The sequence below is a fragment of the Lutra lutra genome, chromosome 3, assembly GCF_902655055.1.
Source record: "Lutra lutra chromosome 3, mLutLut1.2, whole genome shotgun sequence".
Taxonomy (NCBI): Eukaryota; Metazoa; Chordata; class Mammalia; order Carnivora; family Mustelidae; genus Lutra; species Lutra lutra.
In genome coordinates this window covers 104,727,585-104,749,044 of record NC_062280.1, presented here as the reverse complement: position 1 = coordinate 104,749,044, position 21,460 = coordinate 104,727,585, and the positions used below count along the sequence as shown (strand labels likewise).

The following is a 21,460-nucleotide window of genomic DNA, read 5'->3' as shown; positions in this document are numbered from 1 at the left end:
CACTCCTAACGAGGGCTGGCTGTCCCCCCATAGGTGCTGGGACATCAACGCCAATGCGTCCATCTGGTGGGTCATTCGGGGGCCTGTGATCCTCTCCATCTTGGTGAGTGGCCCGTCTTGCCAGGTTGGTCTCCAGTGGGAGAGGTGGAAAGAGTGACTGGCCTGGACTGAAGGCCAAGGGAAAGCGCTAGCATGGCCCCCTCCAGGAGCCAGGAGGGAGGGATAAACCAGGGAGCTTCCAGAGGTTGGCCAGCACCAGGAGGGTCTAGATGGTGGATGGGAGAATGGGGGATGGGGAATGGGAGTGGGATGAGGCGCACTCAGGAGACAAAAGTTTACAGAACTCTCTTAGGTCCGTGAGCAGCCACTAAAATGTGGTGAGCCGAGCTCCTTGCCCTAAACTGCAGGGTTCTGTGCCGGCCTGAAAATCCCCCTTCTGATCTTTGGGTCCTGATCTTTTTTTCTAGATGTTCCTCTTGTTAAACGGAGAAGAATCACTGAGCTGTGATCATAGGCTGGGGGCTGGGGAAAGCTCAGTGAGGCTTGGGGTGCTGTTGGTGGGGGTTGCAGTCCTGGAGGGGTGGCTCCCAGGGAGAAGATACAGGACTCTCATGGAGAGGGAACTCAGAGCATCTTTCCATTGGGCTGCCCTTCAGAATCACCTGGGGTTTATTTGTTTAATTAATTAATTTTTTAAAAGATTTTGTTCATTAGAGAGAGAGAGAGAGAGTGTGTGTGTGTGTGTGTGTGTGTGAGAGCACATAAGCAGGGGAAGAGGCAGAAACAGACTCCCCACTGAGCAGGGAGCCCAAGGCAGACGCTCAATGCCTGTGTGCCCAGTGGGGGTTGGGGGGTTGAGTTCTCTGGGTTCGGAGGCCTGGAGCTGAGCCTGTGGGTACAGACAGGAAATAGGAAGACAGAGGGCGGGGGGACAGGGCCGCAGAAAACTTTGACAGGAAGTGCCCTTCCTGGGCTCCCTGGAGAGGGAGAGGGGGCAGCCCAGGGCAGCAGCCCCAGCCCCCACCTTTCAGTGGCTGGTTGGTGACCTTGGTGGGGGTGGGGGGTGGGAGAAGGGGGCCATTCCAGGACCTCCTTGTTTTTAATTTTCTTCTTCTTTTTTTCCCCTAAATAATAGAATGCATGTTAAAAAAAAAAAAGTTGGAAGATACAAAATGTGTTTTCCAAAAGGGGAAAAAAAAAAATCACACATACTTTCAGCACCGAGACACACACTGGGAATACACATATGTTTTTACTTCCTATCTTTTTTTTTTTTTTAAGATTTTATTTATTTATTTGACAGAGAGAGAGAGAGAGATCACAAGTAGGCAGAGAGGCAGGCGGGGTGGGGTGGGGGGGGGAGCAGGCTCCCCGCTGAACAGAGAGCCCAGTGCGGGGCTTGACCTGAGCCGAAGGCAGAGGCTTAACCCACAGAGCCATCCAGGCTCCCCCCCTTCCTATCTATTTTTTTTTTTTTCTTGAGCACATATCCTTTTTTTCAAAATGCCTAATATGGTTTTGTATACTTGCTTGTGTTTCTCATTTAGTAGTAGGTGTGAGCTGTCCCATGGCCTTTGAAATGATCTGATCCACCGATGTGCTCTGGCTGCATAGTATTCCCAGGGTCTTTCCTTATTTAGTTAGGCCAGTTTCTTTGCTGTCATTCTGGGGATCTGAAGGCCCAGCCCAGGGGAAGCCCAACAGAGAGACGATGGGCCCCCAGGGTCTTCGTGGATTTCACCAGACTGTGATCTCTCTAGTGCTGTTTGGGGGCACTCCTGATGCATAATATCTCCCAAAAAGGGGCCCCTCGCTGGCTGAATTGGAAGAGCACGCACTCTTGATCTTAGGGTCGTGATGTCTTAAATAAATAAGAACTTAAAAACATCTCCCAACCAGTAGCTCATGGGGCCTAGAATTCCACCATTTAGGACTTTAAGCTCTTGAGATTTTTTTTCTTTTGCCCTCAGGTGCTCCCTATAAAATTAAATGTAATTCTAAGGCCGAAAAATAGATGAAACTAAAATAACCTTTATTCATTTATACCATGCATAGCCAGCTCTGAGCAAGATACATAAACAAACAAGAAGCTGAGAAGCAGTTTTCCCCAAGAGGCGGCTGGGCTAGGAGTCCTGGACAGACCACTAATCCTTGTCTTTGGGCCAGCGTACCCAGGCCCCAGACTGGTTGTGGGAACAATGAGGGTACCTGGCAGGGCGATTCCACTGATCCTGATTTCCCTAAATGGTGCTGGAGCTGGTAGGTGGGTGAGAGAGGAGGACGTGAGCACCTTTATAAAGTCCTGGCACTGGGCTTGGGGGAGGGGACACCAAAAGAAATAATGAGACGGCATTCCTATCCTTTAGTAAGTTATGATTGAATTGGCAGATAAATAGACACAGAAGTTTGACAGATGCCTACGTTTGGTTTGGCCTCTTTCAAATATTTCACATGCTTACCCAATAACATGATCCCTAACTGCCATGTATCAGGAAGGAGAGATAATCAAGGGTGGCTTCCTGGAGTGGGTGATTCAACTGCAAAGTGACTCTATAAGCCTTTGAAGCAGTGGTTCTCGAAGTGTGTCCCCCAGACCAGCAGCTTCAGCATCACCTGGAAGCTTGTTAAAAATGCAAATTTGGGGGCCCCACCCCGATTTACTGACCTGGAACCTCTGGGGGAAGGAACCCCCTAATCCGCACCCAAAACGTTAAGAACCTCTGCAGGAAGGAATCCTTATCACTTGAAGTGTAGCCAAGGACCAGCTTTTGCATTATCTGGAACTTGATAGAAATGCAGACTCTGGGATGCCTGGGTGGCTCAGCTAGTTAAGTGTCTGCCTTCCACTCAGGTCATGATCCCAGGGTCTTGGGGTCAAGTCCTACATGGGGCTCCTTGCTCAGCAAGACTTGCTCCCTCTCCCTCTGCCTGCCACTCCACCTGCTTGTGCTCTGTTTGGCAAATAAATAAATGAAATCTTTAAAAAAAAAAAAAGAAGAAGAAGAAGAAGAAGTAATGCAGACTCTCGGGTCAGTGGTGATCTGCCTTTTTACAAGACCCCTGGAGGGGCGCCTGGGTGGCTCAGCGGGTTGAGCCGCTGCCTTCGGCTCAGGTCATGATCTCAGGGTCCTGGGATCGAGCCCCGCATCGGGCTCTCTGCTCAGTGGGGAGCCTGCTTCTTCCTCTCTCTCTCTGCCTGCCTCTCTGCCTGCTTGTGATCTCTCTCGTCAAATGAATAAATTAAAAAAAAAATCTTAAAAAAAAAAAAAAAAAGACCCCTGGAGGATGCCAATGCATTCCAGTGTGAATGACACCTGCCACAGCTTAGCAGCCCTTAGAGCTCCTGCAGCCCGGGATAGGCGCAGATACTGGGTCAGACATCACCTCCAGACAGCCTGTTCCCCCAGGACTCTCTGGGGCCAGGTGGAGGGTGGAGTGTCTCAGCAATGTGCAATCCCGGGTGTGGTCTGCAATGACTTCTCTGGCCCCAGGGCCAGGGGTCAAGGCAAGGAGAGGTGGCAATCACCTTCAGCCCCTTCTCCCTCTTGTGTTTTACAGATTAACTTCATCCTTTTTATAAACATTCTAAGAATCCTGATGAGAAAACTTAGAACCCAAGAAACCAGAGGAAATGAAGTGAACCATTATAAGTAAGTGAAGGGCAAAGTCGGAGGCCCGCTCAGTCAATCAGCAGGTATTTACGAGTGCCTATGGTTTACAAAACTGGCCCTGGTTCCAAGGAGGTTATGATGTAATTGGGAATGAGGGTGGGGAGGAGTGGGTCCCACGGGAAAACCTTAGACACTGCCCCCGTGGCCGGAAGGTAAGAAATCTCTCAGGATCCCAGGGAGCAGAGATCTGTGTTTGGGGCAATGCTAGGGAGTCTAACGGTGGGCTTCGGGGATCCAAAATCAGAGAAATGTGTACAGGTCTGTGTGCTTTTCAGGGGAGAAAGGCGCTAGCTTTCATCAGATTGTCAAGATGTGTGATTCAAAAATACTTTAAAACCTTTAAGATGTTAAAGGGAGATGCAGTATTAGTTCGGTAGGGCCCGGTTGCAAAAGAACCACGACACACGGGATGGCATGAAGAAGAGAAATTTATTTACTCGGAGTTCTGGAGCCTGAGGTCCTGCAGTTAGGGCTTCAGTGGGTGAATTTGGGTGGGGGAGACGTAATTCAGAACTGTTAAAGGCCAGTCGGTGTTCAGTGAAGACTTTCTCTGTGATGTTCTGAGCTTTGAGAATCTGGCAGTGACCTGGACCGCCTGGTGACAGGTTCTCCAGAACCTCTTTAGGGCAGTGGGTTCCACAGTACAGTGGAGCTGGGCATCCAGGATCAAGTTAAGTTGCAGGCTAAAATAGAGGAAGCCCAGCTCAGTTTGAATTTGGGACAAACAACAAATGGTGTTTGTCAAAATATTTCTCAAAAAATATTATCCGTTGTTTATCTGAAATTCAAATTGAACTGGGCATCCTGTATTTTTCTTTGCTAAATTTAGCAATCCTAATCTGGGATCTGGGAGGAAAATGAAAGAACGTCTCCTTATGGATATGTATTATCCAAAAAAAAAAGAATGCTGGTTTTGTGAATAATAGGTTCAATGACACATGCACGTAATACGTAATTTACAAATAATAAAGTTGTTTGGGTGGATACGTGTTCACATGTTTTTTTCCTGCTGGGGTGCCTGATCAGAAAGTGTAAGGGGGCTGGCCCTGGGTGATGAGTATGTGGGGGTTGGAAATTCTCCAGAATAAAAGATAAAACCGCAAAGGTTTGGGGCACCGCTGCTGGCCTCTGCAGTGGGGCAGGTGGGGGCTCTCGGAGCTATGCCCATGGGGAGGGGCAGGACACCACAGCGGGTCTGTGTCTGCAGGCGCCTGGCCAAGTCCACCCTCCTGCTGATCCCCCTCTTCGGAGTCCACTACATCGTCTTTGCCTTCTCCCCGGAGGATGCCATCGAGGTCCAGTGGTTCTTTGAATTGGCCCTTGGCTCATTCCAGGTAAGCTTTGGGGACTGTGACCCTCAGGAGTTCTCTCTTTCTTTCGAGAGAAACGGGAGCCATAGAGACAGCAAGCCAGGTCTCCCCAGAAGGGTCCAGCCTCATTGGGCACCCACGCAGGAGGAGGTGGGCAGGACCTCACTGTGCTGTGGGACCCCGAGTGGGACCCAAGTCTCCCACCAGTCAGCTAGGGGGTGGGAGATAAAACTAAGGAGAGAGAGACTGACTCCAGGGAAGACAAAAAGGGTGTGTAGGGAATCAAAAAGACATCACCAGAGGGCTATGGCTAAGCCATCAAAAAGCAGGACAGGAAGATGAGCATTGTGGGAATGGGGGAGGGAGGGCATCTGAAAGAGGATAAGGTCCTCCTCTTCATTCTGGGAAGTCCGTGAAAGGGCCGCAAACTGAAAAATCCAGAAGGAGCGACATCAGCATATTATTCAGAAGCAGCGAAGATTCCACGTAGCTGCCTCTGAGGCACAGGAAATGGGGGCAGGGCTGTTCCGAGGTGGCTCTCCTTTCCTGAGGAGAATCACTGGACTCTGAAGCTATGCGCACACACAACATGTCAAAGATGAAAACCAACTTTAAAAAAAAGGAGAGTGAGGGCAGAAATCACCGACCTCCTGATTCAATAAGATGTTGTGAGTGAGGCTTCAAAAAACAAAGAGTAAAAACCACCACCACCACAAAAATAGTAAACACGTTTGGATAGAAGGAGTCTTCACATGAATCCCAAACTTCACAATGTTATTTGTTTACACTCTCATAGCTATCTCCTTCCCAAGATAATACGATGTAGCTTTCAGGAAGACCATACAGAGGACAAAAAAAAAAAAAAGAAAAAAAGAGATGAAGGATCAGTGAAAAAATAAAAGTCAAAATTGAGTTCAGACAGAGAAGCAAATTCAATAGAGTACTATGAAGGCAGGAGAGATGGGTCATACATTTGGTTTGGAGCTTCCCAGTAGCCAAAGCAAAGACAGAAATGCAATCCATTCCAATATTTACAATATTTGTAAATGGGAACAGCTAATTCTTGGGGAAAGCCTAGATATGATAGGCTTTGGGCCCTGAGAGAAATTTCTCTCTGGGGGATTTTCCTCAAGAAACCAGCCTGTCCTCAACAACACTGATTATCCTGCAGAGTCCTCCTCAGGGGGTAGGCTTTGGTCTCAGGAATGGGGCTCAGAGTCTCCCTCAGTCCCTGAGTTCGGTTCAGGGTCAGGGGGTCCAGTCAGGGTCACCCTCCTGTCTCTTTCAGGTTCCAGAAAGGACCCATCACTGGGAGCACATTCTTGAGTGGAGTCCAGTCTTGTCCTAACCCTGCCTTCAGACCCCACTCCAGGGCTGTCCCTTCTGCCCTCACTGGGCGTCTCCTGTGCACAGCACTCCCTGCCAGGGCTTCAGGCCTCCAGAGAACCCAGCCTCTTGTGTAATCTTTGTTTCTGAACCAAGGAGCTTTCAGGCCCACCTGCTCCTGTATCGTGTGGTGAGGCTGGGCTCACACAATGGCCCATTTAGCAGGGGTGGGGGTTCCAGGTCCATAGGAATGGAAGACCTCGACCTGGCTTCCAGAAATGGGTAGTAACCTCACTGAGAGCACGGAGACTCAGGTCTGCCTCCCCACATAGAAAGGGCATTTCTTGTCCCCTGGAGTTGGGGCTGGTGGTTGGGGCCCAGGCCTGCCAGTGAAAGCCATTTGGCTTCTAAGGAAATGATTTGTCAAGAGAAAACCGAAAGCGCTTTTCCAATATTCCCATAGAAATGTTTACACAGGAAACGGATCTTTGACATTTTTTAACCTTTGTTCACATACAAACATATATACCACTTTATTATATATTATACATGAATATTTTATATTTTTATTTTTATATATTTTATATATTTTAAAAATATATATTTTATAATTATATTTGTAAAATATATTTATATAATATATAAAATATAAATATATATTATATAATATATAAAATATTTATAATATATATTTTATTTATATTTAAAATCCTGTATTATAGAAAATGTTTCCCATATATTAAAGGAAAGAGAGTAGTTGTGAACCCCATGGGACCACTGCCTACTCCAGGCCTGGCTGGTTCCATCTCTGTCTCCATCTGCTCCCTTCGTACCATCCCCCATCATTTTAAGCACATCAAAGGGATTGTTTTACTCAAATGTAATATTCTAATATGCATCTCTAGAAGACAGGGGCTTAAAGAACAACACACACAGAACCACCATATAGTATCACTGTCACAGGCTTCCAGAAACTTCCAGAAAGTTGATCTCCTTTTTCTGACTGTAGAAATACTTACTGTAGAAAATCTGAAAAATAAGGAATAGTTAAAAAAGATAAGAAAAAATCATCTGTAATCTCATGACCCCAGAAATAACCAGTTAAAGTAATGGTGGGTTCATGTCTAAGCTCTAAGTCTTTTTCCTACCCAGGAAGACACACACACAAGGACACAGCCCATTTAACTGAGGCTGCGCTGTGTGTGGTTTTTTTCTGTCTTGCTTGTTCTAATTCTGTCTTACCTGTTGTGAACATTTCTCCATGTCATTAAAGTTCTCTCAAGACTTCATTTTTTAAACAATTGTATAAAAACTGGAATTTCTTAAACTTGCTGGCCTATGGATACTTGGAGCACAACTAACTTTCCCTCCCTTGAGGCTCCTACCCTCACCTGAACTGTGCAAACGTGTCCCAGGACCTCGGAGGCCCAGGTACTGCTGGGCCTGGTGAGAGGGGTGGCCCCCGCAGCCAGCAGCCAGACCACCAGCTCTGGGCCAAGCACATACAGCACCTGTCCTGCTGAAACCCCTGTGACTCAGTTTCGCGCATGAGACAGGGATCTTCCCTGTTAGGACTTTGGCAAAGGATTAAATGAAGCACCTGGAACCCAGAACCTCCCAAGTATGCAGGCCAGGCCGCCTCTCAAAGCCTTTCACACCCTCCAGACAGTGGTTTCCATCTGGGAATGCCCATTAGAACCATCTAGGAGTTTCCAAAGCTGGTGTACTTACATCATCCCCAGACATTTGGACTCAGGGCCTGGATGGGACTCGGAAGGGGGTGTTAGGGCCTCCTGAGGTCAGAGCTAGGCCACCCAGGCCTCTGAGTGGAGGGGTGCTCACCAGCTGGGGAACCCTCAGGGCAGAAGGAAGGGCAGGGGGGTTGGAGGAGGGTCCCTGAGGAGGTGAGCAGGACCAGCACTGCAGAGACCCTGCCCATGGCTATGGTCCCCAGCAGGCCTCTGGGCCTCCAATCCTGCATCTCAAGACTGGAGTCCCTGCCCTAGCAGAGCTCCATGCCAGGACTAGGGGACAGGGGAAGGCACTCCTGGGAAAACAGGAGCTCCAGGTACTAGGGAGGGAGGGTCCTAACAGGCACTGACCCCTACCCCGTGAAGTGTATACAGCCTCAGGGCCCCTAGCCAAGGTGATGTAAGCAGAGAAGTCACAGCCCACTCCTCACTGGCCAGAATCTACACTCGGGCTTCGTCCCGACATCACGCTCACACATCCATGTTTCAGTCTGAACTGTTGCCCGTGTCCCAACTTCCAGCTTATCTGGAAAGTGAGCCCACCCACAGGGGGCACAGGATGTCCCATGGGCTGGCCCCACCCCCTACCTGAGGGACAGGTGCACATCGGGGGCTGCCTCTCCCTGCTTCTCCCAGATGACCCACCTTACTAATTCAGGTGACTTGCCCAGTCCCCACGGGCCCAAGTTAGCAGCTTCTCCTCTGAAATCCCCCATGCACGAGGCTGCCAGGCTGGACCCAAGCCCCACCCCAAGGAGCTGAGCCTGATGAAGCCAGCACAGCCAGGGGCACCATGGCGACCCCAGAAGAGGTAGTCCCAGCACCCCCCCCCCACCACCACCACCGGGGGTGAGACGTGTGGGAAGGTTCTGGAGTGCTGGAAGGGAGCCTGGGGCTGGCAACTGAAGGACATGGGGAGGAGGTTGGAGGGAGGAGGCCGGGTGCTGGAGGGCCTGCCCTGACCCCCCGCTGCCTCTGACCCCTCTCCAGGGCCTGGTGGTGGCAGTCCTCTACTGTTTCCTCAACAGGGAGGTGAGTGAGCTCGGCTGCCTGGAAGGAGGAGCTCCCTAGCCATGGGATTCCTGCTCAGAAGCTCCCTGGAAGAGGTGGTGGGGAGAGATGGATGTGTGGCTGGGGGAGGCCTGGGTCTCCGGAGCTCACTTCCTAGGAGCCCTGAAGCACCAGGAGGCCCAGTTAAAACAATTGCTGGGCCCTACTCCTCCCCACCCTGCCCCTATTTCCAATTCTGCAAAAGAAGGATTCTGTATGTCTGGGTTGGAGCCTGAAAATGTTTAACAAGCATTTAACGTTTAACAAGGCAATTCTTATCCTTGAGCAAGTCCATGAACAGGAGACAAGTGCAGGCACCCCAACCAAAACCCAGGCTCCTGACTGCTCTGCTGCTTGCCTGATGGGGGATCCTGCTCACTGTCCTTCTCTGGGCCTCAGTCTTCCCATCTGTTAAATGAGAGACTCAATAATACATCTCTAGCACTCAGTTGCTCACTGAACCTCACAGGAGTGTTGACTCCCTGAGAGGGCTGCACACTTAACCTTGAGGTCTCTGCCCCTACCCAGAGCATTTCGGCAGGGTGGGGACACACACAAGCCATGTAAACCACATTAGTCAAATAGTGCCTCACCCAAGGCAGGCTTTCCTGTAACAGCTGACCATTTATCTGGTTCGCCACACTTGAATGGGAAGAACATCTTGTTTTCCAAAAAGTCTAGCCTAAAGCCTGGCTTCAAAGGTTTGGGTTGTTACAGCTGGGGACTGTGAAGAACAGTTCCAGAGAGCAACTCCAGGGTCCCCAGATAATGTCTGAGCTAGGGTGGCTGTATGAGAATGGGTCCCATTGTCCTGGACGATGATCTGGACTTTGGGAGTGCTGGAATTTGTGAGACCACCCCAAAGCCCCTTCATTGGGACACACGCTGTAAGGTGACAGGTGGGGGAAGTGTCCAGACGAGAGGGGGCCCTTGATCCCTACTGGACATTGAAGCTGGAAACGGCCCATCTGAGTGGCCTGTGGGAGAGGGGAAGGCAGGACCCCCTGGGCAGGAGAGGGCAGGGCCCGTCCCAAGGACCTGGGTGCCTATCTCCATGGCTGACGTCTGGTCTCTGGGGCAGGTGCAGCTGGAGGTTCAGAAAAAGTGGCGCCAGTGGCACCTTCGTGAGTCCCTACTGCGCCCCATGGCCCTCAGCTCCTCCTTCAGCAACGGCTCCAGCGGCCTTGCCCACAGCAAGGCCAGCACCTCAGAGCAGAGCCGGGTCACCTGCAGGAACAGTGTCATCTGAGAGTCTGGAGCAGGGCCATCCACGGGACAGACGCCAAGGCAGGTCAAGAGGAGGCCAGACACTGCTGCGGGACAGTCCCGGACCCATCTTCTCAGCAGACATCACCTGCTTTCTCCTGTGACCAACCATCCACCTCCCCTGAGCCTTGGGATGGGGAGGGAGCTCTGCTGATAAGGTTCCTTAGAACTGAAAGGAATGAGGACACATGGGGCAGGAAGAGGGCCCGAGTCAGGGGCTCCAGAAGAAGACAGGGAGATAAATGGTAGCTGGGACAGGTTTGGTCTGTTAACTGCCCACTCTTTTGGCCCTTGAGACAAAAAGTGAAGGATGACACTCCCACTCACTTCCCTACTCCTTCCTGGAGTTTCCAGGGTAAGTTTGAAGAGCAGGAAACAGGAGAAATGGAAGACCCTTGGCCCTAGGTGGACCCTCCCTACAACTCACCTGTCTAGTAGCTTGGACCTTACAACCTCAAGACAACTAAATTCACCTGACCAAGTCAGCGAGACCAAGAGAGCCCCAAGACCCCCAGCTTCCTTAGTAACCCTAGCATGGTACAAGGCACCCCTCTCCTCCTCCTGCTTTCAGTTATCTACAGCCCTGGGGGCAGAAGAGCTGGGAATGGGACATGATTCCATGGGACAGAAAAGAGAAACAGGTTCACCAAGGTCCCATGACTTGCCTGAGATACTCAGCAAGAAGGGGCTGCAGTTCAGCCCAGCGCCTTTGGTTTCAAATCCCTGCTCCGAGGCTCCATCTGTCTCTTCACTCCTGGGCGGGGGACAGGGGCCTGTCTCCCTGTCTTATGGAGATCTTCCTCCACTTTACTCTCTGGATCTCAGTTCTTTTGACTGTGAGCACTCCCTCCCCACCATGTTAAGGATGAAAGTGAACTGAACATTTGAACCCTTTTATAAAACAAAGCCTCCCAGTGTTCGGTGGGGAAAGCATTCTGGACAGAAGCCTCAACACAGAGAAGGCATCTTGCTGGTGGGTGACTGTGGACAAGTGCCGTCCCACGTAGGGCCTTGGCTTCCCACCTCTGCACCTCCCCACCGCAGAGACAAGAAGCTCACCCCTTTGCGCTTGGTGAACACTCCTGGAAGGAAAAGTCAGGTGCTTATTTCCCAGGGCAGAGAACCCAGCGCATCTGGTTGATGAGTTCCGCTCTCTGAAAAACAGGTTGGCCCATGACGCCTTTCTACAGTGATTTCCATGGACTCCATATACACTTAGGAATCAAAGTTTTTTAAAAACCCCCAAGAGACAGACAGGAGCACCAGCCCAGGAAGGGGAACCTTCAGGGACCAAGGCGGGGCAGAGACCAAAAATCCATGGTAGGAGCAGCCACCAGAGCAGATCCGGTGCATGAGGAAGGAACCAGTGTGGAATGAAATGGCTGAGGGCAGAAACCCCAGCTCCAGGGGCAGAAAAAAGACACTGGAAAGGGGGCAACTGGTTACCCAGAAATGCACATCTGAGGGCGAGGATGGAAATCTCCACTGGTCCCTGGTCCCCTTCACCCTCGCTCATCCCCAGGACGGCTGTTAATCATTACTCAAGGCCTGCCAAGACCCCTTGGCCCCCCTGGAGTTCAGCAGGCCCAGATATGTGCTCTTTGGAAATGTGCTCTGCAATCAAAAATGGTACCTGATGCCGTCTTGGCCCTTATCAAAGCCAGACACGCACACACCCTTGCCTCCGGAGGAGGCTATGGAAGTATTGGAAAGCTAGAGGGCCGTCCTGGGAAGCTTGCTGAAGGGCTCGGGCAGGATTCCCAGACGGGATAGCTGGCTGCTGGAAGCTCCAGTTGTTCAAGGATTATGCACCCCCTGCCCCCCACCAGAAGGGCAGGGTTCAAATCGCATCAAATGGTTTGAAAACCCAGCATATGCAAGAAATCGAGGGAATCCTGAATTCTGCATCCCTGCCATGACCGAAGCTACAGCAGGGAAATGTGCCCATAAGGCCCTTTGAGCTGGTGGAAGAAAAGTCTGAGGCACTGCCTAGATACACTTCGCTGGAGGAATGATCCACTCTGGGCAACCCCAGGAGACCCCAGAGCCCGTATCCCGGCACAGAGTCAACGAAACAAGTAGGGGCCACACTTAGCTCTGCAGCCAGCCCAGGTACCAGTTCCCATGATGCTTGCAAATCTATTCCCATCCTGGGAAGAAGGATTCAAAAAAAGGTTTTTTTAAAACGTGTTACTTCTTCTAAAACCAACATCCTACTAACTTGGCTAAGCCCAGGCAGTTGGGGGCACTGAAGCACGGACCTGGCCTCTGGCCCCGTAGGCCAGCTGCAAAGGCCGCTGGGCTGATTCTGGCCAACCACCCGGAAGGTTATTGGCTGAGAGACAGCAGTTTCAAGGTGATTGCCCCACCCTCCCGCCCCTCCCCCTCACCCCCACCGGAGGTCTCATGTTGGAAAAGTCCCATCTTGACCATACTTTCTTGCAGAAACCAAAGTCCTCAGATTTAGGAGGGGGGCCTAAAATTTCCTTGGTTGGCCCCAGGGGTGGGTGATGCTGCTTAAGTGCAGGCCACTGATGGCATTCAGAAAGAAGAGGAAGGAGGCCGTGAACTCGCACCAGAACATCAGGGTGAAGCCAGTGAGTGTGACATGGTTCCAGAGGAGAATCACGAAACTCAGGAGGCCCCCGGAGGAGAGGATGAAGGAAATGAGGAGGACGACAGAGCCCATGGCCCACTTGCGCCGTGAGTGGAGGTCTTCACACACCTGGGACACCATGAGGAGCTCTAGGCCCAAAATGGCAGCCACCACGGCCAAGGCGCCCACGCTGCGGGCCACGACCATGCCCATGGCCAGCCCAGGCACATGCGCCTGACTCAGGTCTCTGAGACAATGTGTCCCCGTCTGGTTGGAGGAAGTGCAGAAGTGCCAGAGCCCGAAGAGGTGGTCTCCATCCAGCAGCCAGTGGCCATCGCAGATGGAGACGGAGGAGAGGACCAAGGCCAGGGCAGTGCAGACAATGATGAGGGCCCGGATGAAGGATTCCAAGAAGGGCCGCTGGGGCCTCCTCTGGGCCAGCAGCCTCTGGGCCTGGAAGACATCACGGAGGGCATGTCAGGGAGAGGGCCCTGCTCCACCCCTCCAACCTCTTCAGGAAAAACCCTTGTCCATGCCCCCAGCTTCCCAAAGCCTTAATTTCTGCTGTAGTCGCCTTCAAGGCCCAGAATGCCAACCTTTGCAAGTAGCTTCTGTCCCCCTCCTCCTTACCTTTCAGCACAGACCCACCTCCTTAGGGAGCCTTTCCCCAATTCCACCTGCTCCCTGTCCTCCATTCAAGACCTAGAAGCACCGAATGTCCCAACTATTCATCAGGCATGAAAAGTTCCCTGACCTTTCTTTAATGATCTCCACAAATAAGAGACCCAAATTCCATTGACTAGCAGGTTGGCAGATCCTAGTCAGTTCTGAATTCAGTAAACTTGTCAGGCCAGGCTAGTGTGACCTTGAATTTGCAGTACCCCCTGGGTTTCTTTGTACACAAAGCAAGAATCTGAGCACCGGATTATTAGTATTTTTTTTAATTAGCATGCTAATACAAGCTACATTCCCCCTCTCCCAGGACTTCACAGTACACTTCAGTTTTACCCTAATCTCCACCCAGCTGGTTCTGCACGTACCAGACTCCATGTTATTACCTTGTTTTCCTCAGTACTGAAAATGATGTTTGCACTTTGCCCTCCGGTCTTGTCCAGCCTGAACCTGAACCCCACCCAGAGTTTGTCAATCAGTATGTCTGTCTAGTAGCTTCTCGGCGTGGAAAGGCCGCTGAGGCTCTTTCCAGCCCTGAAGGGAGCACCTGCCCCTCCCTTCTGGCAAACTGGGCCAGGCATCCAGTGAGGTGTCCCTTATCTCACAGCCCTGGGACACCACCAGGTATGGGTTCCATCCCCAACCAGAAAGCAAAAGAAGAAAAATACTGCAAAGAGTCAAACTCCTTACCACTGCCCACTCCTGCTCCTTCTGCCCTGCCTCCCTCTCCCACTTCTCCCCCCAGCACACTCTTCCTGGCCCCTTTGCTCAGACGTAGCAGACCCAAAGACAGACCCAAAGACCCAGACCGAAAGACAAAGCCTAGAACTTTGTTCCTCAGACCTACTGGCCCCTCCACCTCAAAGGTTCTTCTCCAGGCTACTTCCTTTTCTCCAGTCTTCGCGTCTCTGTGGAAATGTGCCTTCCTCACAGAGAGCTTTCCTGCCTCCCCAACCCCACCCAAACCAGGTCTCTTCCTGTCAGGGGCTCTGTCTTCTTCACTGTTCTGACCACCAGTCATCCACTCCCTTCTGACTTGTACTGATTATATATTGCCTGTTGCATGCAGACACTGTGCTCTCCAAGAGGGTAGGGCCCCCCAGTTAGGCATCCCTGGTCCATGGCGCAGAGCCTGACCTGGGCATTCAGTGAGCTTTTGAGTGGAGCCTCAGGATGAATGAACAGTCATCGCCACCACTGTCTCCGCCATCTGAAGGTCCCTCTCAATGAGTCTCCTGCCCAGTCATAAAGTTACCCCCCTTTACAGCATATATGGAAGCAACCCAGGCGACAGCCCAGTCTGGGAGGCAAGCAAAGCGGGGAGTCATGCATGGGGAAACCGGACAGGGACTACGTACAGTGTGCTCCCTATACCATGTGTGAATGGAGGCTTCCAGAAGCAATCGGTGGTAACAGAAAGCAAAGCCATGCTCCAAGGAGACTCTTGCTGTCACAGCCCCAGCAGGAACATCAGGTCGGTGGCTAACCTGCCCACCCGAGCAAGAGTCACTGCTAAATTTCAGCCCGAGGGATAAAAGAATAAGGACCTGGTTTGCTTTCATCACTTCTACCAAAGCAGGGCCCTATTTTACTCAAACCTGTGAGACTGGTTGAGTAGGGAGCTCCACCGGGGGTGTGTAAGGAGGGAAACTATGTCACGCAGAGGTCAGATGACCTCCCCAACATCACTCACCTAAATCACGGTAAAAAAAACCTGTTACGGCTGCCTGCAAAACGTGGGATGCGTCCGGCCAACCCATAGTGACCCAACACACAGTGATGGGGGCCTTTGTGTTAGGGGCTCAGTACGACTGGTGAGGAAGAGGAGTAGACAGTGCAGAGGGATGCCCAAAGCAGGGTCAGGGGCCCAACTCACACCCCCAGACAAGGGCAGCCTGGGATGTTATAAAGAACACTCCAGTGGAGTCGGCTGTGGTTCTCAAATGCGGACCCCTTGCTTCCTAAGTGGCTTCCAGGGGGCTGAAACGGGGGCAGAGGACGTTGAGTGGGCCAGCTAGGCCTGCTTCCCTACTTCAACCACAACAGGCCCTTCTTATCTGCTGGAGACACTGGGAGCCTAGGAGTCTGTGCTGGATTTCATCAGAAAACAACAACAACAACAAAACCAAATTAAACGGCTTTTCTGCTAAGAAACAGACGAAGGAAATGTTGAAACTTCTGTGTCTACAAACCATTAAAGGTGTTTGTTCTTGGGTTTGTCCATAGTGTTTCTCTGAGCCTCTCTGGCCCTCGGGTGTCTCATCTACAAAATGGAGTTGGCGACCCCCGCAGGAGACCAAGTGCCAGGAAGTTACCTGGCTGGGTTAGGAGAGGCCCCTAGAAAGTCGATTGGTAAAGTCGGGAGATGGGAAAGCCCCAGATGCAAGACCCCAATCAAGTCACGAAACACAGATCCCAGGACCCAGAGAACAGGTATGTTCTGTACCCCGCTCAGCCCCACCTGCCTTGGGCACAGACTGGACTTTAGTCTCCAACCCTTCAGACACCACACTGGGATCAAAGAGAAAACAGCTCCGGTCATTTCATCTCTTTCCCCTCCCACCTCAGTGCAGGCCTTCTTGTAAACTCTCTGATCACCAAGAAAACTCCCAAGGATTAAATGAGATCACGTACATAAAGGTACTTGGGGACCTCTGATAATACGAGCAACAAGAAGAATGCATATTGGAGTTTTCATTCCGTCCTGCCCCACACGCAGCTCTTCAGACTTGCAGTGACCCAGGGCCTGAAAGCTCCTCCCGGAGGGCAGCTCGCAGCAGTGTGCTCAGCTGAGGGCCAATGGACGAAGAGGGAATCAAGGCTGTCTAGAGCTGCCCCTGCTCTGCCGACCTCCAGCGGTGGGACCTTGGCCAAGGCACTTAAATCTCTTTTCCTCTGTGAAAAAATGTGTTTGTCTTTTCCATCTCTAAACCCGAATGATTCTATGTTCAGGACAGGGTCACTCGATATTCCTGCACCACCGAGTCCAATGGCAAGGTCTTCTTTTCCTCTCTATACCCCAGGACCCCACCAGCTCCCCTCAACCCCAGAGGCCCTGCTCACATCCTCAACAACCTCTCCCCCCACCCCCTTACACGCCCACTCTGTACAGGCCCAGGTCAAGCCCCTACCATTATTAACCAGAAACTTCTTAGCCAGCTTCCTAAAGACTTGGCTGCACAGCCCCATCGAGCCTGCTTTTTGCTGTCTGTGCTCTGGCATGCATGCATCCCCTCTCTCGGGGGTTTTCTTACCATAAAGGAAGATACAGCGGTATTCCTCTGGGTAGGGCAGGAAGAAATTATCGCAAGAGCTAAAAACAGCCCCTGGCACAGCTTTAAGGGGCTCGGAAAAGAGCAGCCACAGTCAGCGTCTGCAAGGGACAGCGCCCAGTGCGCCCACCCTGCAGGGCAGCCTGTGCTGCGTGCCACCCTACCCATGGCCCTCCCTGTCTCTCCATGCACTAAGGAGGTCCCTCAGTGGCTACCAGTCTTCTGGCCCCTCGGGGCCCAGCACACAAAGCCCCACCCTGTTAATCCAGCCAGCCCATTCTGCACCTCTTAATTTAGCACTCATTTCCTCACAGGTCTTCTAAATCCTTGTTTACAAGTCTCTGTCCGCGGTGGACGGCGGGGCTACCGGAGGGAAGAAACCACACCCGGTCCCAACCTTCGCTGCGGGTCCCCTTCTCCCCAGGGCCTGTCCCAGACGCTCCCCCCTGAAGACTCAAGGTTCTGATCCAGAACAAAGAGGAAGCACTTGCTCTCTCTCACCAGGACACTGGCTGCTGTGTCCTGGCTAGATGGGGTTTGGGGGCGGGGGGTGACTGGTGGGTAGGGTTTCTCCTGCTAGTAAAAAGCAGAAAGGGCAAGTAGGATTCGGAGCCAAGAATTCCTGCTTTGAATCTCGATTATGTCGCTTAGCCGGCTGCAGTGGGCTGGCTACTTCACCTCTGAGCCTCAGTTATTTTGTCTATAAACTGGGCAGAACAGCATCTACCAGAGTCAGTGTTGGGGTGCGGGGCTTTGGGCATCTGCATGAAAAGTCAACGAGCCTCTCCCATCGTTAGGATGGTCCCGCCTGAAGACACGCCTGAAGACTCGGGACGGGGCGAGCTGGTGAAATGCCTCGGCGGAGAAGTTCGCTCTCAGGGTAGCCCAGGTCCCGCCACTGAGTTGCCTTTGGACAGCAGCGCGCCCGAGGAAGGGGGCAGGAACGGGTAGGTTCTCAGCAAACAAAACCACCTTTCATCAGCCTGAGAAATCAAACCTTCAGGGATGCGGGTACCTCCCCTCGCTACAGCCTTCTCTATTAATAAAGTATCCGCGCGCACCAGAGAGTGCGTCCCCGCGCCAGCACCCGAGACGCGTCTGGGAGGTGGGCTTTCTAGCCCCTGCCCAAGAAAGTTCCCGCTTCTCCGGAGACGCAGCCTCACGTTACATAAGACTTGCCTCACTTTGCAAGCGGACTGTGCCCATTCCTCCACCCCAGACGCACCCCTCCCTCTTAAAAAGGCTCTAGTGAGCCTCACCACGGTTATTGGTGACCCCAAAGAGAAGCAGAAAAATCCACTCCAAGAAGCTTGGGAGCCACGGGGGCTTGCGGGACCGCAGGAGACCTCGCGCAGGAGTAGCACTGGGCTGGGGGGATGGAGGGGGGGCAGGGCGGGGGCCCCAGGTTGCTTCCGGCCCACCTTCCTCCGAGCCCCGCCAGCTCGCAACAGAGCGCTGGCACTACGGGGCACTCCCGGCACCCCCGTCCTCCCGCGCGGCTGGGTCTGGTGCTCTGCGCAAAGTCCCCTCCGGCCTCCCGGTGGGGCAGAGCCCCGGGGCGCTCGGGGGCAGCCGGCTCAGCGCCCCGCCAGGTCCCCGGGGTTACCTGCACGGCGATGGCAGTCATGCTGCGCCGTACTCGGTCGCGCGCTCCTCCTCGCGCCCTCCAGCCGCTCCACGGCCGCCGCTGCTTTGGGTCCGGACCTCTCCCCGGGGGCGGAGCAGGGAGGCTGGAGGGCGGGGGAGAGGGACCGGGCAATCAAAGCGTAGCACTGGAGCCCGGGGCGGGCGCGTCTGGCCCCGCCGCCCTTTGCGGCTCGGTTTACGCTGAGTCAGCGCTGGCGGCCCGGAGGAGCCCCCGGGCAGGGGCGGGGAGGGGAGGGAGGGCTCCAGACTAGGGGGCGCGGACCAGGCCTGAGCCGGCTAGGGTCCCCCCTCCCACCCCACCCCCACCGCCCCAGTCTGAGGGAGGAGGATCCCGCACTCGCGGGAGAGCTGACCCGGCTGACTTCGACGCCGGGAGTTAACTTCCTTGCTCCTGAACCTAGCGGGGCGACTACTCCTGGGGCTCTGATTCCTCAAGGGAGGGCCAGGCCGGCGCCATAGGAGCCGGTTCCAGTCCCAGCTTGTCCGGAGGGGGCGGTAAGGTCCAGAGAGGCGAGGTCAGCGCCTGGGCTCTGCTGCCTTCGTCACCCGCTGTGTGGCCTTGGGCTGCTTGTGTAACGTCTCTGAGGCAGGGTCAATAAATAAAATATCTGTGAAAAGTCGGGGTCTTCTGAGGCCCGCAGTAAGTATAAACGTAGTGGAACTTTCTGGGGGCAGTCCTTGCATCGGTTTTGTCTCCCCCAAAGGGGGATATACAAACTGGCTACTTCCTGGCCCCAGGGACCACTGAAAAGGCGAACAGGACAAAACAAAAGTCACTCAAAGCCTCGCAGGTTGAAGTCCAGCGGAGAGCCAGGACTGGACATAATTGCCCATCCCAGTCCGGGTTTCACTTCTTTCCACGCTGATGCACCAAAATCACTGGTCGGCTCGGCGGCGGGGGTGGGGGGGTGGGGGGGGGGTGGTACTTATTAAAACTCAGATTGCTGGGCCCCACCCACAAATTTCTGATGGAGTAGGTGGAGGGCAAGACCCCACCGTGTGTGTGTGTGTGTGTGTGTGTGTGTGTGTGTGTGTGTGTGTGTGTGTCTGTTTCCAACAGGGGGCTGTGGCTCCTCCTGGTCTGGGAGCCATGAAAGGAGAATCATTGAGCTAAGCAAAGGGCAACTGGCCAGACCCAGCCAGGTGGGCCCCTCTCTGCTTGAGGGGAGGCCTTCCCTCCCTGGCTCTCACCTGCCTTCTCCTCCACTTGCAGCCCCCAGAAGCCAGGCTCTCCTTCCTTCGAAGTCCTGGGCTCTAGAGAAGGGCCTCACACAGGAAAAGAGGACCTGGCCCTGTTGGGGTTCCCTTTCCAGAGCCCTAGGATGCTCTATGGAAGGGACTTTCTGGGGTTTCTGGGGCCTGAAGAATTTCACTCGACCCAGAGGGGAGTGCCTGTACTCAAAATCAGGAAGAACTGTCAGGATGGCTGACCCGTCCCCCACCGCGTGTGTTCGCACGCCTTCTAAGATTCCATGTGTGGTCAGGCGTGTTTGGGGATACATTGCCTGTTATGCTTCCTTGGTAAGAACAGAAAGTCTTGAATCAGTGGAATTTAGAACATGCCTCATCAGCAAGATTGCTAGAGAAGAGAAACGGCTTAGAAATCATAAGGAGGAAGTGACTGTCATTTTACTGTCATAGGAAGGCCGGGGCACAGCCAGGAGTCTGGGTGGAGTTTGTGCTAAGAACCAGGCATCAAGTCTGGGAGCTGGTCACCTGGGCTGGTCCTTTGCATTCTAGAATCCCTGAGTTTATCTTGGTGCCCCGGGCTTGGGGCCAAGTGGGCGCACAGCACCCCCTTGGGGTATCCTTAATTCCTGCTGAGATGGTGAGAGAGGCAAATAACTCTCCAGGAGATGACCATCTGGAGGGGCAAGGAGTTCCCCATGCCATGGGGTGCTATAGCAGGGGCAGAGATGAGGGGTGGGGTGATGGGGTGGGTCCCCCAGGAATTAAAAGCAGAAATAGCATGGGGACAGCACAGAACTAGCCCTGTTCCTTGACTTTCTCTGTCTTTCCTCCAGGCAGTGTGACAGCTTCAATACCTGTCCCTCCCAATTCTCTGCTTCTAGGCTGGGCTGGTGTTGGAAAAAGAGGGATGGCATAAGGAAAGGAAGGAAGTGACTCCCATTCCACCCTTCTGACCACTCTTGTTTGGAGAAAAAGACCGAAGCATTGTTCTCAGAGACTTCTAAGGCAGAGACACAGGTACTGATTAATAAATCAACAACAGATCTACTGGTCAGTCAACAAGCACTCCCCCACCTCTGGGCCTTTGTACTTGTTGCTTTCTGTCTGAAATGTACTTCGTGGGGTGCCTGGGTGGCTCAGTCCTTGAGCATGTCTGCCTTGGGCTCAGGTCATGTTCCCAGGGTCCTGGCATCGAGCCCTGCATTAGGCTCCCTGCTCAGTGGGAAACCAGCCTCTCCCTCTCCCACTCCCCCTGCTTGTGTTCCTTCTCTCGCTATCTCTGTCAAATAAATAAAATCATTTAAAAAAAATTCGTTTGAAATGTACTTCCTCAAAATAAACACCTGTAAGGCTCCCTGACTCACCACTCTTTTGAGGTCTAGGCTTAGAGATGACCTTGTCAGGGAAGATTACCGTGACCACCACATCTAAAACCTCTAGTCACCAATCACACACACACACAAAACACACACACACACACACACACACACACACACACACACACACATCCCCTTTCCCTCTATAGCATAAGCTCCAAGGGGCCAAGGACTTTGCCATGCACACTGGTATATCCCTGGTGCCTAGAACAGAGCCAGGCATATAGTAAGTGCTCAATAAATATTCGCTGAGTACATGGATGAGTTGGTTGAATACCTACCATGTACCCACCACTGTTCTGGCCAATGAGGGACAAGGGAGAAAAAGACAA

The 21,460-nt window shown here is 52.8% G+C and overlaps 2 protein-coding genes across 5 annotated transcripts in view; one reads left to right on the top strand and one right to left on the bottom strand.

Moving 5' to 3' along the window:
- The window catches only part of SCTR (secretin receptor), a 73,470-nt gene extending 63,113 nt beyond the window's left edge, over positions 1 to 10,357 (top strand). For 2 of the 3 annotated variants that reach the window (XM_047722584.1, XM_047722586.1), the window contains 5 exons: positions 34 to 103; positions 3,559 to 3,650; positions 4,879 to 5,005; positions 9,049 to 9,090; positions 10,190 to 10,357. In XM_047722584.1, the coding sequence (XP_047578540.1) occupies positions 34 to 103; positions 3,559 to 3,650; positions 4,879 to 5,005; positions 9,049 to 9,090; positions 10,190 to 10,357 (499 nt within the window). The remainder of the gene's footprint in view (positions 1 to 33; positions 104 to 3,558; positions 3,651 to 4,878; positions 5,006 to 9,048; positions 9,091 to 10,189) is intronic. The other variant, XM_047722585.1, reaches the window with a different exon arrangement.
- Positions 10,358 to 11,251: 894 nt separating this feature from the next.
- TMEM37 (transmembrane protein 37) lies at positions 11,252 to 18,717 on the bottom strand. 2 transcript variants are annotated; one of them, XM_047722588.1, is made up of 2 exons: positions 18,521 to 18,717; positions 11,252 to 13,423 (listed from the first exon to the last, which is right to left on the bottom strand). In XM_047722588.1, exons 1-2 carry the CDS (start codon positions 18,539 to 18,541, stop codon positions 12,851 to 12,853), a joined length of 594 nt encoding a protein of 197 aa, XP_047578544.1. In that variant the 5' UTR covers positions 18,542 to 18,717; the 3' UTR covers positions 11,252 to 12,850. The 2 variants fall into 2 exon arrangements, with proteins under 2 accessions (XP_047578544.1, XP_047578545.1); XM_047722589.1 differs by lacking the exon at positions 18,521 to 18,717 and adding an exon at positions 18,336 to 18,475.
- Positions 18,718 to 21,460: the final 2,743 nt, after the last annotated feature.